This window comes from Euwallacea similis, chromosome 11 (assembly GCF_039881205.1).
Source record: "Euwallacea similis isolate ESF13 chromosome 11, ESF131.1, whole genome shotgun sequence".
Lineage (NCBI taxonomy): Eukaryota > Metazoa > Arthropoda > Insecta > Coleoptera > Curculionidae > Euwallacea > Euwallacea similis.
This window is the reverse complement of record NC_089619.1, coordinates 217,777-234,505: the sequence shown is the minus strand read 5'-3', so window position 1 is coordinate 234,505 and position 16,729 is coordinate 217,777. Positions and strand designations below refer to the sequence as shown.

Below are 16,729 nucleotides of genomic sequence, written 5' to 3'. Positions count from 1 at the left end.
CTCATCAATTGTGACATATTCGGAACAGGTGTAGTTTCCTATACTGTTCGCTATAAAAGCGTTAAACAAAGAGGATACTGCTGCAAGTCGATCACCACTGGCTTTCTTTTGCTCCCTTATTTCATGATTGTCAAATCTAATTGCTGTGAGAAGAAATAAGAAGCGTTCTTTTGATATTATTGCCCGGAAAATCGGCCTACCTAAGCAACCTGTCGAAAATAATTAATCTACGTCTTCGTGATTAGATTTGAATACCCCAGAAAGGTACAAAAGGCCCAAAAATGCCTTGAGTTCAACTTCGGTTACATGATCAACAAATGTGCAATTATCTCCATAATTCACACTTAGGTCGGTAATTTTTTCATTTGTATGTTCAACAATGGAGGCTAGCATACCCGAGGAGATAAGAAAAGACCAGGCTTCAAGTGGACTGGACAGTTTCGATTGTAGAGCAGGTCTACGGAGACCGGGAAATTGTGTAATAATATTCTGTGCGCGAACTCTTGATGGTGCTGGAGGATTTGTAGCCCACTTATACCTGTTGCGTCCGTAGTAATAAACAGAAGTATCACCATTTGATGATGAATCAACTTCGTCGCTTGATAAATCACTTTGATCGCTCAGATGAATTTCTGAGGCCGTATCATGTTCGGAGTGTTCACTTACATTGTCTGAATCATTATTATTATAGTCACTATTAGTATCAACATTCTCAGGTGTGTCACTTAGATTATCTACAAAGTCATAAATATTGTCCGAGGTTACTGTAGCACCGCTAATACTTAGAAAATTATCTGCCATTCTGATATAATAACTAAATTATTATAGACGTAAGTACTATCGAGGGGATAAATATGACCCCAAACCTAAATTACATGCAATCAGTTCGACGGATTTTATGCTACTAAACGGAATCCTGAAGTAGGTACTTAAGAGGGGAAATACATAGAACGGCAGCGTCGTAAGCCGAACGGCGTATCGGGAATCCCCAGAAGAACAAGTGATGGGGTCGAATTTGACCCCACGATAGTAGTTCAGGGTTAATTTGTAGGGTAATCATAACAACGCATATCATAGTACGTCAAATACTTGACAGCAGCTATCTGGATTTAAGTCCATCGTTATTATTAGTTAAACTTGCGGATATGCATACTATTTGTGCATGTAGACGGAATTCAATTTTTTACTGGCAAACGATGCGTCGGACGAAAAAGAGTCAAGTGAGCATTTCTTTTTTAAATGAAATGAAACTTCTAAAAATAATGTTTATTTTGATAAAAAGCAGTGGCGCACCATTTTTTTCTTTAAAAATGTGCTGAGAGGTGTCCATACGCACGCCACTGATGAAATGAAAAATTGCCTTTTTGCATAAATAAATGCATCTACATTAACTCTCAAAACGTGTCAAATTTCACTTACATATCTCAAACGGTTTTGAATATATCAATAAAAGTTGGATTTTTAAATAAAGTTTACCACCCTGTATCTTCTTAATGAAGTATTATTGGAATATGATTTATATGGGGAGTCATATTATTTTTCAATGTACTATTACTCACTGAAATATAATGATACACTTGTGGGACACCCTGTATATCCCTTATTGTTTAGCCCTGTATTAAATTAGAATAAATCATTTTTCGTAAAAAATAGTCTATCATCTTGGCTGGAACATAAAATGCAGAAAACGATTCACCTATTAGTTCGTTCTAACATAAATGTGAAAAGAATGATTGAGGGTTGCGAGCGTGGGAAGAAGGTGGAATGGTGTATGTTAATTCTCTTAAAGATAAACAGATGCACTGGGGGGTGGCCCTGATGCACTTTTATGTAGGTGGGATATTTGACTCCGGGAAACGATAGAATAAAGTTGTTAAACACGACGCGCGTGAGTTTGATTTTCACCAAGGAAAAACCTTTCCTAACATACAATAAAGCGAAACGTTGAAGCATAGTGATATTGCAGTATTCAGTAAAAATACAAGTAAAAAATGAATCACTATCGCTTCTCGCAAGTGATATTGGAATATATTCTTTCCTGAATCAAAATTTAAATAGGTAGGGTGGGGCAAGGCCGACCTAGTAAGCATTTTTAACCATCAGATTTTTAAATGGGATTCTCTCAAATTAAGGTATATGTCGGAGATTTATTAGTCCTTAAGTTAGAAATGTACCATTAGAACCGATAATAGATGAGGGGCAGGCTGACAAAGCCATCTTGAAGATAAAGCATTGTCAAACGAGGTCACTACTACCGACATAATTAAGTGCCCACATGTGGGATTTGTCCACGAGAAACAGGGACTAGCAGGTACTCCCTTTGGGTCTTAAGGACCACCCGATCAGGGAAAGTTTAGAAGAATGAAGGAACAGTTAGTTAAGAGATAGAAGGGCAGAAGGGCGGTCGAGTAGTAGTGAATTCGTTAGTTTGCCTTTCTACTTTTGCTTTCTAAAATTATTATAACGATAAACATGGAAAACGTTCCTAATATTACCCCGACATATACATAAATTTGAAGCTTATCGTTTGTCGCAAATTTGCATTCATATATAAGTGTATTATCAAATATAAATTTTGGTAGTATAATCGATTAAAAAAAGTTGAGTTATTACGAGTTTCAAAAATAATGGGGTAAATTCGACCGGTTTTTTTCTTCGCTGATTTAACGTAAATTTGACTTTAATTAAATTATTTGCCGATTGTCAATAGAAAAATAAATATTTTCACATCAAGTTGAAAACATTTATTGAAAAAATATTGTTACTCATTACCTAGTTTTTGTACATTGTGTAACAATATGCTTGTCAAAAAAAAATGGAAAAATGACCTGTAACAAATACAAATGAAATGATAATTCAATGGAATTAGGTAAATCAGAATCCTCCAATCCGCATTCGTCGTAAAAATATCTGCTTGACACATTTTCTGAATGTGTTGATTGTCTGACTGATGCTTGTTGTATTTTTTTCTCGGCAGCTTTTTTTGCTTTTTGCACCTTAGCTGTTTTCTCCCGATCAGCTTCCTTCGCTTCAAGAATTGACTCATCTGAAGTCAATATTGCGGTTCTCCCTCTTTTGCGACCACGTTTTGATGCTTGGCTACGTGGTGGTGCATGTGAATGTGAACGTATCGATTTTAGAGTTGATTTGAGAACTATATCACTGATTTTGTTCTTCATCAGTTGAAACTTCCACTTCGATTTCTTCAGCTTCTTCAAATGGTCGATTTGTTGTTTTGCTAGGCATAAAGTCAATACCTTAGAAGATAACTGGATCAACTGGTCAGATATCAGTTGCTCGGAATTCTGATTTTATATTGATTTCCGTTGCATCAATTTCAAGTGCTCTTTTCACCATTGTTGGAATGTCGAACATTCGAATCACGCCACTAGAATGCATTTGCAAAAGGTTTGCGCATTGATTGTTCATTGTAGGCTTAAAAGGGCCGAAAACTGACACGTCAAGTGGTTGAAGGCGATGTGAACAATGTGGTAAAAATAAGACCGCATGAATGCCATTAGCTCAGCAATACTGCAATGCTGCTAGAAATCGATAGCTTTCATGACTGTCCATGAACAACAAGATTGGCTGACCAACTGTGCAGCGAGTAAAAGCTTGAAAATGCTTCAAAAATCAAGAAACAGTTCAGATATGATCCATCCAGAAGGATTTGCACCACCAGTACTACTAGTTGGTCCACCATTTAAAAAGTGTTCTTGGAAACGAGCTCGTGGAAATATAAAATAGGGTGGCATGCGCATTCCAATAACGGACACAGCGAGGAGAACAGTAGTTAAACTGCCTTTTTCAGCAAAAATTATTTGCCCGATGTGTCTACCGCCACGACAAGCAACCACTTTTATTGTTCGATGAGCAGTTGAAACTCCAGTTTCATCCACATTCTAGATGTTTTGTAGGCCAAACTAAACGCCTCCACAAACTTTTCTATAGTTGGTGAAAAATGAAACTACATTAGTTCGATAAAATGTACTTGTACGATTCAAACTAATTGTTTCAGGTTTCCGGAGTGATAATTTGGGATGACGGTGCATAAAATCGTGAAACCATTCAATTCCAGCTATTGAATCCATCTTCCAGTGTTCAGGCACTTTGGTTTGTGTTTGTGTTGCAAATTCATATGCTAATAATTACACTGGTGTTGCTATAGTTACGTTTAGGTTAGTTCCGTACGTTAGGTCCTTTTAGAATTTACTTTTTAAAAAGTAAACTAAATACAAGTTGATAGTATAATTTATTTAAAATATATTCATACACGTTTTACACTATCTCATAGAGGACGATTAAAATATGACTATCTAATACTAATTGTCCTGAGCTTTTACAATAAAAAGATGCTGAGTTCGAAAAATCTGGAGCGTGTTATTGTTTTTGTTGACAACACATGGGACATGTGTTATTACCTTTGCGTTGGAAATGATCATATAACTCTTCCCTCCCTAAGTTTGAGAAAATAAGAGTTTATTTTCGAGGGGTGGTAATTGTATGGCCATTTTTACATTTTTCTTATAGTAACAGTAATAATAAATACAAAATACCGTGATGCTTAAGATAACGATAAATATGGTGGTCATTAACATATTGGTGCTTATTACATCGAAATGTTTTAATTCCTGCGTTGCAAATTGTTTTGCAATGTTTAGATCCTCTTGCAGGCTTTCAAGATTAATTTCTTGAAGTTCAATTGATTTAATCCTTTCCTTTAGAGTTTCGTTAATGGGGATCGTGGGTAATTTGAGTTGCAATTTAAGCGTATTTGGTTTTTGTATTTCATAGGTTTTATTTTTTATTGTTACCTTACAGCCAGAAAGAGTTATGATCGAAGGTTGTGAAATTTTTTCTATCATATGCTGGTCGGGGCAATGGAATTCAATGATTTCTTGAGAGACTGGAATTATTAGGAGAGACTGATCCAGTAGTTGAGTGACTGAAGAGCGATAGTATTCAACAGGGATCATTGGGCAATGATTGAGAAAACTAATTGTTTCCATAATGCAAGGTTCATTAATATTGAGTTCTTTTTGCTCACAGAGAAATAAGCCTTCAACTCTTAGACAATTATTTTTTAGATTGTATGAGTCATTTGGAGCTTTTAAAAGATAGGGGTTTTTTATTGTCGTAATATGTTGGTTAAGAGGAATCGGATAAAGGTGGTAAAGTATATAAGGTTCACCTGTTATCGAGGGAATCGCTATATGGAATATTACTAAATCATTGCGGAGGGTTACATCAGTAGTAGCAATTTCATAATAATTAATAATATTGGTAAAGGGAATTTTATTTTTTGGGTTGAATTGTTTTAAGATAGATCGTAGTTCCTTATATTGTAGAATACTGTGATGCAAAATGTTTATTTTTGCAAAGTCTATTGCAGTTTGTACATTATCACAGATTTTTGTGATACTTTGAATGTTGCTGTCGAGATTATCAAGGAGAATAATGAAGTCAATGGCATGGGATGATGCCTGCGTTAACTGAGTAAGGTCAGTTAGCCGAATCTGCAGTTTATGCTGGTTTTCTTTGATAACAGTGAGTTGAGTATCAACGTCCTTGCTTAATTTTTTTTTATTGTTTGCATTGATGCCATATTCCGATGTAAAGTTTGTTGGTTTGCTTGAAGGGTTTTGATGTAACTATCATATCTTTCTCCGTCGTCAGAGTCAAGGGTTCCATATAGGTATTTTTGCAATTTCCCTGCCTGGTTTATAAGTCCTCTTTTAATTCTGTTGGTTGGCTCCGAGTAATGTTTAACAAATGATTTAATTGATTCGACCCGTCTTAGTAAGTTAGCAAGTCTTGTTGTTAAGAGTACGTTATGGCTTGTATTAGATATACTTATAGTTACGTTGAGTTGAAGAAGGGTGTGTTTAGTAGATTTTAAACACTTACGAATGTTAGTTAAATTTACATGGTAGTAAACATGATGTTGATGGTCAATGATGTAGCCGGGTCCTTCGTTGATTGGTAATATCGGGTTCGATATTTCTTCAACTTGGTATTGAGCACTAACTAACAGAGGTAGAAGTGCTAAGACGTTCCTCATTTTTCTGAAAATGTTGACGTTTAATATTCTTTGGATGTCGTTGATTCCGAAAGGTGGTTAGATTATATTTAGGCTGTAGTTTGTTTGCAAGTTTTTGAGGTGTTCTTATTAATTGCTTCGTACCTTCTAGTATCTTTGGGTCATTTGCTCGTTTTTGATTAAGTTTTGCCAAAACATTGGCCTTCTTTGCAATTAATTTTAGGTTAATTGTATTATTTAAGGTTTGAAAGATATCGGAAAGTTCATGAATATAGTCTATTTGAAGCTTTTGGTTTGAAGCTTTAGGTTTTTCTGAAAGTTTAATTGATAGTTTAGGTTGCCTTTCATAATCTGAAAGGGGGTGTAGTCATGGGATGAGTGAATGCTATTGTTATAATTTAGCACAGTGATATCTATTAACTCAGTGATTGTTTTAGTCCGGTGAGTGCTTTTTAGGGCAATAATGCTTTTCTTAAGGGTCGAATGAAATCTTTCTATGGGGGAGTTTGAATTTGGGTTTTAAGGTGTGCTAAACATAGGGCTATTTTGTATGTTTTACAAAGGTCTTGAACTAAGAAGCTTTTAAATGTTTTCGCATTGTCCGTAGTTATTTTGGAAGGTGTACCATGGTGAGAAAAGAATTTAATCAGATTCTGGCAGATTTCAACAGATATCTCATTTAGAGGATAAGCTGCTGCGAATTTTGAAAAATTGTCGATTATAGTCAAATATTTCTGTTGCGAAATGGAGTAAATATCCATGTAGAGGTGTTCGAAGGGTTTATTCCCTGTCGATGTGGGTTTGTATATGATTTGATGGGGGTTTCTGTCATATTTTGTTTTCTGACAGATTTCGCAAGTATTAATATAGTTTATGACATCCTGTTCTAAGTTCGGCCAATAGTAATGCTGTTTGATGTTCTTGATGTTTTCACTTATTCCTCGGTGTGTTGTTTTTGTTGTGTAGTATCTATTGATTACTTCCTTTTGGTCATCTGGGCCAGTGACGTCTTCTAACAACGTGTTTGATATTACAAGAGTATAAGCATTATTCTGGAAGGTTTCTTGGAAGATTTTGATAACTATTGGTTCTAGTTCTTTTTGAGGGAAGTATAAACAGTAGTGGTTAGGTGGGAGTTGTTCAACGAAAATCTTTTGAACGTCTTCCGTTGTTGGGACTTTGTTGATGAATATAGTTTTCCTTGTTTTGGTATCGAAAAGTATTTGTGTCGTCATATATAGTCTCTCTTTAGTGGTCCATTTGAATATTATCTGGTTTCTATAAATGTTAACGCATTTGTTAACATATGGGGCTCCTAAAATGGGATTTTCTCGAGATGTATGAACGGTTTCCGTTTCGTCTGCAGTCACCGTACCTTCGGCGGTTGCTGTACTCGAATTTGTTTCATTGTCTTCTTTTGTGATTAATTGCATAGGGAATTCAGTTTGATTTTGTTGCTTAGGGGATTTAATTTGTACGTCAGACAGAATTTTGATTTTAGGTTCAAGTGGTTTAGGTTGAATTTCTACCTTTTTGGGTGGTTCAAATAGGTTTTCTTGTGTATCAAAAAAGTGTTGGATTCTTTTGTGCCATAAATACTGATCTTCGCTGGTTTTAATTTTCTCAGCTACTGCCGATGTGTGAGTTAAAGAGTCTTCGGTTTCGACTGGGTTGATCTCCTTAGTTGAACGAGAAAGGGTGTCTGCGTTAAAATTCTTTACGCCTTTTTTGTATTGGATGACATAGTCATACTCCTGTAGCTTTAGTTTCTATCGGACCAATTTTGTATTAGGCTCTTCGATCGCGAATAACCATTGGAGAGGTTTATGATTTGTCACAATGGAAAATTTTCGACCAAACAAATATGGCCTAAAGTATTTTGTTGCCCAGACAATCGTTAGGAGTTCCTTCTCAATCGTCTAGTAATTGCACTCGGCCGGATTTAATGTTTGGTTAGCGAATGATACAGGGAAATATTTACCTATCGTTCCTTGGGATAGGACAGCTCCTATAGCATAATCCGAGGCGTCCGTAGTTAGGATAAAGCGCTTATTGAAATCAGGATATTGTAGGATAGGGTCATTTATAAGGAGGTTTTTACAGAGGTTAAAAGCTTCTAAAAATGATTCGTCATGTATAACTTTAGCTCCTTTTTTAAACACTGTTTTAGAGGCTTAGTTATTTTTGCAAAATTACTAATGAATTTTCTGTAATACCCAATTAGTCCGAGAAATGATTTTATTTTTTTTATGGGTTTTGGATGCTTGAAAATTCTTTATTGCTTCAATCTTTTTTGGATTAGGCTTTATTCCGTCTGGAGTGACAACATGACCAAGAAATTCGACCGTTTTTTTAAGAAACTCTGATTTATCCAATTGGATTTTCATATTATAGGAATCGAGTCGCTCGAAAACGGTTTTCAAGGAATTTATGTGCTCCTGTAGGCTGGTTGAATAGATGATGATATCATTCATATATACTAGACAAATCTTACCTTGGAGTCCTCGTAGGATGTTGTCCATGACGCGTTGAAAAGTTGATGGGGCGTTTTTTAGACCAAAGGGTATCCGAATATACTCATAATGCCCGTTTTCAACATTAAAGGCCGTTTTAGGGATGCTTTGCGGATCCATCTCTATCTAATGGAACCTGCTTGCTAGGTCTAAGGTGGTAAAGTACTGGCTTCTCCCCAACTTATCTAGAATATTAGTGATGTTTGGCAAAGGATATCGGTCATCAACGGTTTTTTCATTTAACTTTCGATAGTCGATTACTATTCGTCATTTCTTTTTACCTGAAGCGTCCATTTTTTTTGGAACAATCCACACGGGTGAATTCCATGGAGAATGTGAGGGTTGAATGATTCCATTTCCTAACATTTCATTAATTTGTTTGTTGATCTCATCTTTATGTATATAGGGATAACGGTAATTTTTTGTATGTATTGGTATTTCGTCAGAGGTAGTGATGTTGTGTTTGATCTGATTAGAGAATGTTAACGGATCTCCTGATTTCTAAGAATTTGTTGATAGGATTTTAGAAGTTTGAAGAGTTGCGTCTGTTTTTCGCTGTTTAAGTGTTCTTGTCTAATTAGGGGTTTTAGATCTACGGCTTCGTATTTTTGCCCTGAGTAATTCCGATGCTTATCTTTTATTTCCAATGGGAGAATTTCCTAATTGTTAATTTCAATAGGTTCTAAGGGTAAGTCTTCGTTTATATTGTATTTGATAGTAGCAGTATTTTCAGAATGATTTAGAATATCAATTGTATATGTATGATTGCGTACGGTTATCAGCGAGGGCTTTATTTCGATTTGCTCATCCTGATAATGATTCATTAACCATGTTGTATCATTCGGTAATGTGGTTCTGACTGTGGTTTCTTGCAAGGTATGGGGTAGGATTTCAATCATATATTGTTCGAAATGTAAAACTTGGATATTACGGAAACCACTTAGAGCGTTACTTTTTTTCCCTGTAATCTGCTCGCTCAGTAGTTCACCAATATGTTTTTTTTTTTGGTGCGGAAATGCTTTGTTCAAAAGTTTGCTTTTTCACATTTATTTCAATACTTGACCCTCTTAAGGGACCGTGGAGCAAACAGGGGTGCTGGGTGGGATAAATAAAAATAAATTGAGGTAAGTTGAGATAAGCTGAAGTAAGTTGAGATAAGTTTAGGTAAATTTAGGTCCCGTGGATTGAGCAATCTATCGGGCGCGTCCCCCGGGTGGCGGATAGGGGAACGGCCAGGACTTCTTGCGAGGTCACTGGTTAGTGGGAGTGATAAGTGATGGCTTCAGCTTAAAAACTGCAAGTCCGGAACGAAAACTTCCGCCGTGGACCAGCTTAACAAACCGTAAACAGCTGATGGATTTCGGCAACGGGGGCAAGGATGTCCTCGGGGCCGGGGTGGATCAGGTGAACGGGGATCCCTTCGGGGATCGAGTGGTGAGGCCACTATAACACCTTCCAATTCTCGTGGCATGGCGCGCGCCCAAGAGATGCAAGGATGGGGGGAAGCCCACTCCTCAGCGGCCTCGAAGGGGTCCACACTGTGGACACGGGCTTGGCAAGCGCGCGGTACCTTAGCTGAAATTGTACTTACCTCACAGAGTGCAACTTCTCCCAACTCACCTGACGTCCTTAGAAAATCCAACTCTTCGGGGTATCCTGTTCTTCCAATAACCTCCAAGGAGCAAACCGCAAACAGCCGATGGGTCTTGGTGGGGGCTGCAGTGATGTGGTCAACATCCGGGATGATTGGGTACGTGGGGATCCTTCGGGATCGCGTGGTGAGGCCACTATAAATACCTCCCAAATCCTAAGGTGGGGTGCGCGCCGAAGGGATGCGTGGCTGGATGGAAGACCAGTTCCTAGCGGCTCCGTGGGGGTTCACCTTCATCCAGTGAACACAGACGTGGCGAATCTGCGGTACTCGAGCTGAAATTGTACTTCAATCCCAAAGTGCAATTTATCCTCTTACCTTATCTTTATCCTTATCCTTGTGATGAGCCGCCTCCTCGGAGTGTCCTGAAAATTATCCAAATTACTAGTCTATTCCTATCCTAAATAACCTATACTTACCCAATACTTACCTGGATGTGTGATGTCCATATATGTGTTAATATAATTTCAATTTTAGACATGATGAGTGGTATCCAGAAACGTGTACCCCAGGCGGGTAAAAATCCCGCCACTGGTTCCGACCGGGTGAAAGCCCCGGTGACCAGTGCTGGCCCCAAGGATTCTGGGGGGGGCCAGAACCGCTCCGGCGTTGAAGGCGCCGCGGAAGAGGAGGAGATGAGGGGGATGGAGAGTCCGTTTGCAAGGAGCGAACGGATGCAGAGGTCTCCACCCACTCGCAGGGAGACGGCCCCGGGGGAGATATGGAGGTCTCTGGCTGCGTCGGAGGCGCTCCCTATTAGGAGGGCATCGGAGGGGACGGTCAGCGCACTGGGGGGGGAGGAGTTCTTCTCTGCCTTCTCCCTGGAGATGCCCCCATCCACCAGCACCCCTAGCCACAGGGGCAAAAGGAGGAGAGAGGCGGAGGAGAGCCTCTCCCAATCGACGGGGGAGATGGGAACTGCCCTGGAGGAGGCCGTGACGAGGGCGGAGGACCTGGAGCGGCTGCTCAAGAGGAGCTACAGGCCGAGCCAGGAACTTGTGAACGCTGTCTCGGGGCTGCGAAGCGTGCTACGCAGAGCGGCCCGCGAGGACAGGACTGGTGAGGAGCTGGAGAGACTGAGGGAGGAGAACGGGTACCTTCGGAGGAGGATCAAGGCGACGGAGAGGGATGGCGCGACTGCGAGGGAGATGGTAGACGGTGCCACCCAAACCGAGTCTGCGGAGGAGAGGAGGGTCAGAGAGCAGAGGGAGCGGATCCACCGACTGGTTGCCTTTGGAGAGCTGCGTGCGGCGATCCGGGAGCGCTGGGAGGAGGGTCTGTTCTCGAACACGGAGCAGGTAAGTGGAGATCCTTATGGTGAGGGTTACGGGAGTGACCTGGGGGTAATCGTGGGGGGTAAAACTTCCGCGGCACGGGGCGGGGTGCTCAGAGTGCTCCCTGAACTGGAAGAGCTGGGGGAGGACCAGGAAGGAAGGGTGCCATTCTTGGTACAATCGTGCCGGCTGCGGAAAGGGGGGAGGACGGAGGAGAAGACACGATACGTCTTCTACCGACGTCTTAGTGGGGAAGTGAGCCCAAAGGGTGTCTACGGGGCCCTTAGCGACCTCGTGGAGACTGCGAGGGAGGAGGGGAGAACCAGGGTGGTGGTTGGGGGAGCTGGCGGCGGAGGGGGGCGGAGTTACGCTCCGCTTCTATCTGGCCGGGGCTGGGAAGAGCGGGACGGGGAGGGCCAACTCAAGAGAGGAGGAGGCCATCTTCGTCACCAGGGAGGCGGGGACGACCTACCTGGATGCCCTCAAAAGGGTACGCCAGGTGGTCGCGACCGGGGGGGGAGAGGTGAAGGTGGGCATGGTCAGGGAAACCAAGAAGGGCGAGGTCCTTCTGACCGTGCCCAAGGGGGGGAAGGGAGAGAGGCTCAGGGAGCTTCTCGCCAAGGAGCTTGGATGGGGGCGTGCACCCCGAAGACGAGGCAGAGGCCGGTGGCGGCCTCCACCCCCAGGACGGAGCAGGACGGCGAGGACTCACCATCAACCAGCTTCCTGCGGTCGCTGGTGGCGGATGGAGATGGAGGAGCCGTGGAAGGGACGGGGAAGAACTAGGAGCGGACATGGGTGAGTGTGTGTGAATGTGAGTGCTGGTGTGGGTATGTATGGGGTCATGGCGTTGGACAGGGAACTGCGGTGCCTGCAGATCATCCTGGACAGGGGCCGTCTCGCGATGGACCTCATGTACCAGGTGATCAGAGAGCAGGGCATCCATGTGGTGCTCGGTCAGGAACCGTGCGTGGCTGAAGGGAGCTTAGTACGGTACAGGTGCGACGATGCTTTCATTTGGCTTGCGCCGGGTGTGAGCGTGCAGTCGATCCACCGAGACCGGGGGTTCGTTGCGGCGGAGCTGGACGGCGTCACTCTCGTCTCCGCGTACTTCTCTCCGAACCGGTCCACTGCTTCATTCGAGGCGTGGATTCGGCGACTGGAGGGGTATGTCAGGGGGCGTGACGGCAGGAAGGTTCTCATCGCTGGGGACCTGAACGCCAAGAGTGGGCGGTTCGGCTCCTGGGTGACGAATGCTTACGGGCGGGTCCTGGAAGAGTTCCTGGAGGCCGTGGAACTCGTCCCCATCAACACCGGGGGCGAGTGGACGTTCGGGAACCGGAACGGCAGGTCGCTGATCGACGTGACCATGGTAGGTACGACTGTGCATGGTTGCGTGCGTGATTGGAATGTGGAGGTGGGAATGGAGAGTGGGAGTGGCCACAAGTACATCTCCTATCGCTTAGCGCGACGGGGAACCGTACCTGTTGGCGTGGATATAAGCGAGAAGAAGGTAGGATGGAAAGTGAACGAGAAGGGGTTAGGGCGATTGAGCCAGTACGTGATGGTGCATGACGGTTGGGGCGAAGTGGAAACTCCCGAAGGAATAGTTCGGGAGATAAGCGAAGCTTGTGACCAGTGTTTAAGGAAACGTGAGAGTGGGAATGCGAAACGAGAGGTGTACTAGTGGAAAGAAAAGGTCGCCGAAAGGCGGAAAGCATGTGTGAGAGCAAGAAGGAAGTGGACGAGAGAGAGAGGAAGGGGGCGGCACCGGTCTAGATCCGAAACGGGCGAGACCGAGGCAGCCGACAGGTATAAAAGTGAAAAGAAGGCTCTCAAGGCGTCCGTAAGGAAGGCCAAGAGAGATGAGTGGAATCGTGTGTGTGCGGAGATGGAAACGGACGTCTGGGGACTCGGCTATAAGATTGTGGCCGGGAAACTTGGCCGACTGAGAAGTGGTCCCCTGCCCACGGCAGAAATGCACAGGCAGGTGGACACGCTGTTCCCGGTGAAGCCGCGGGTAATGTGGGAAAAGGTGCGGGTAGTGCCGGATGACGTGCCTCGGGTTACGGCGGAGGAGATCCGCCGGGCGGTCGGGGAACTCAAGAGCCGCAAGGCTCCGGGACTGGACGGAATACCGAACGAGGTCTTGAAGCTTTATCTTGGGGCAGTGCCCCAGGGTATGGTGGGTTGCGTGAATCGCATCTTGACCTCGGGCGAGTACCCTAAGGTTTGGAATAGGACTCGACTCGTGCTGGTGGAGAAGCCGAAGCGTGATCCGGGTGCGGAGGCCACGTACCGGCCCATATGCCTTGTGGACGGACTCGGGAAAGTGGCGGAAAAGGTGGTCAAGACCAGATTGCTGGAAGAAGCGACGAGGTATGGAACTGGTCGCCGATACGTTCGAAAGCATTGGACTTAGCATGGCCACGGAAAAAACCGAGATGGTTCTCCTGGCCGGGCGAAGGAAAATAAGGAGTATGAGTCTGAGAGTGGACGACGTCTTGTACGAGACGAAAGAATGCGTGAAGTACCTGGGAGTGTGGTTCAGCAGAAATGCTCGCTTCGGTGAGCACACGCGCCGGACCGCCGAAAAGGTATCGAGAGTGATTGGGAAGCTCGAAGGCATACTGCCTAGAGTTAGTGGTTTGGGGTATGAGAGAAGGAGGTTGATTGTGATGGCGGCATCGTCGGTTCTGCTGTACGCGGCTCCCGTCTGGCAGACGGAGATGACGTGCGGCAAGTACGTGGCCATCCTGGAGAGGGCGAACCGTTTGCTCGCGCTCCGGGTGGCCAGTGCCTACAGAACGGCACCCACAGAGGCGGTGCTAGCTTTGGCCAAGATACCTCCGGTGCGGATTAGAGTGCTAGAGCGTAGTATGCTGAGCGAAGGTAGGAGCGAGGCGAAAGAATGGGCGATGAGAGAATGGGAGAAGGACTGGGAGAAGTATGAGGGCTGGATCAAAACCTTCATACCCCGGATCCGGATCTGGTGCGAGTGCGAGTGGAGTAAGAGCGGGTATGCGCTGTAGCAGGTATTTTCCGGGCACGGCGTGTTTGATAAGTATCTGAAGCGCATCGGGGTGGAAAGAAATGCGCGTTGCTGATTCTGCGATGCGAATGAGGACACACCAGAGCATACGCTCTGAGAATGTCCAGAATGGGAGGGCTATCAAATGGAGGCCAGGGAGAGTGGACTCGACCTGGACCGAAACAAGATAGGAAACGAATTGGTGGAAAGTGTGAGAAAATGGGAAGCATTTAAGGGCCTGACGGAGAAAATCCTGAAGGCCAAGATTGCAAGGGAAAACGAGAGGAAGAAAAGTGGGGTGCGTGACCGTGTCCGCACCTAGTCTGAAGATCAAGGAAGCCTCGATGTAATGCCGAAAGGCGGTCCCGGGGCAGAAGAGGGGAGGTGGGTTTAGTGGGTAGGCGGGCGACGTAATGGTCGGTCGAATCCCACACTACCCGGCTGTGGACCAAATCGGGTGTCTTAAGAAGATTCCCTCCTCCTCGCAAAAAAAAAGATAAATTGTAGTATTGTTGGTGCCTTGAGTTAGGCAATTAGTTAATTTTAATCGTAAACTAGCCGTAGTTAGTCCCTTAAGCTACGCCAATGTATGTCAGTATTTGTTGGGGAGATTTTATGTGGAGGGAGTGACGACGACACCCAAAAAGCCATACCGAAGGTTATTTTATGTTTGAGAAATACGCTACTTGTGAATAGACGCAGTCTAAATTGAACTAATGCTGAGATCCGCAATTTAGCGTGTCTCCAATGCCCCAATAAAAGGGACCGATATAGGTAAACGATTTTATTTGGAAATTTAAAGTTGGAATCATGGAATATAAATGGTTTGATAATATGTTGCCTAAAACCCATGAAGAAGGTTATCAACTAGCTTTACGAGAAGGACTTCTTCCGAAGCCGCCATTTTGTAGAAGCAAAACAAAAGGTCATTCCGAACCAGTTGCGCGTTTTTCGCATTATTTTGACTCTGACACTAATTTGGGTCGATATCGATGTCCAAAATGGAATAAATGTCGACCTGACATATTCGTCTCCAGTGCCACATGGTTTGAAAATTCTCGGCTTTCAATTCAAAGTGAATTCATGTGAGTATTAATTAATAAATATATATATATTTTTTAATTTAATCTTTTTATACTAGTATACTTTACCATTACGCTCACGGTTCAAGTTATGAACAAATCCAGTGAGCTTGTACGCAAGATGGGGAAAAGCTGCTTGTTACAGACACAATTTCCAATCGTGTAAGATATTGTAGGGAAATGGTAACAGAAGCTTTCTCCAAAATACAGGAACAAATGCCTAAAACTGGAGGTTAAGATGTTGTAGTTCAGGTTAGTTCGGGTTAGTTCCAGAATCTCTTTATGATTCAATTTTACATAAATACATTGATAAATAAATAGTATTACATTTTAGATTGACCAGTCTATGTTTGGTCATAGAAAATATAACAGGGGAAGGATTCTTAATGGGCATTGGGTTCTAGGCATAATAGCGGAAGGATCGGAAGATTTGCGTTGTGTACTATGTCCTGACAACAAGCGTAGTGCGGAGGTTCTGCTGCCCATCATTCAGAAACATGTAGTTGAAGGATCCGATGTGTGGACTGATTGTTGGATGGCCTTAAGAATTTGGGCTACAGTCATCATATGGTAAATCACAGCAAAGAGTTTATTGCTGAGGATGGAACACATACACAAAGGATAGAATCTCAGTGGAACGTATTGAAGCGAAAATTGAAAGGACGATCTATACCGGAAAGTCAATTCGCTGATGTTCTGTGTGAAGAACTCTGGCGTCGCTATTGTCGGAAAATCAATATCGACCCAATGGAAGCTTTATTAAATATAATTCGTTTGGAATATGGTGATTTCCGATAATAAATAGATTAATCCAAAAAAACTAAGTTTATTTTGCTATATACTTACCTAAATTTACCTTTTTTTTTGCGAGGAGGAGGGAATCTTCTTAAGACACCCGACTTGGTCCACAGCCGGGTAGTGTGGGATTCGACCGATCATTACGTCGCCCGCCTACCCACTAAACCCACCTCCCCTCTTCTGCCCCGGGACCGCCTTTCGGCATTACATCGAGGCTTCCTTGATCTTCCTGACTAGGTGCGGACACGGCAACGCACCCCACTTTTCTTCCTCTCGTTTTCCCTTGCAATCTTAGCCTTCAGGATTTTCTCCGTCAGGCCCTCAAATGCTTCCCATTTTC

The 16,729-nt window shown here is 43.2% G+C and overlaps 2 protein-coding genes across 2 annotated transcripts; both read left to right on the top strand.

The window, feature by feature from the left end:
* The first annotated feature begins 10,686 nt into the window (after positions 1-10,686).
* On the top strand, positions 10,687-12,264 carry LOC136412302 (eukaryotic translation initiation factor 3 subunit A-like). The gene has a single exon (XM_066395329.1). The coding sequence runs from the start codon at positions 10,687-10,689 to the stop codon at positions 12,262-12,264; it is 1,578 nt and encodes a 525-aa protein (XP_066251426.1).
* A 58-nt stretch (positions 12,265-12,322) lies between these two features.
* LOC136412301 (uncharacterized) lies at positions 12,323-13,165 on the top strand. The gene has a single exon (XM_066395328.1). The coding sequence runs from the start codon at positions 12,323-12,325 to the stop codon at positions 13,163-13,165; it is 843 nt and encodes a 280-aa protein (XP_066251425.1).
* The last annotated feature ends 3,564 nt before the right edge of the window (positions 13,166-16,729 follow it).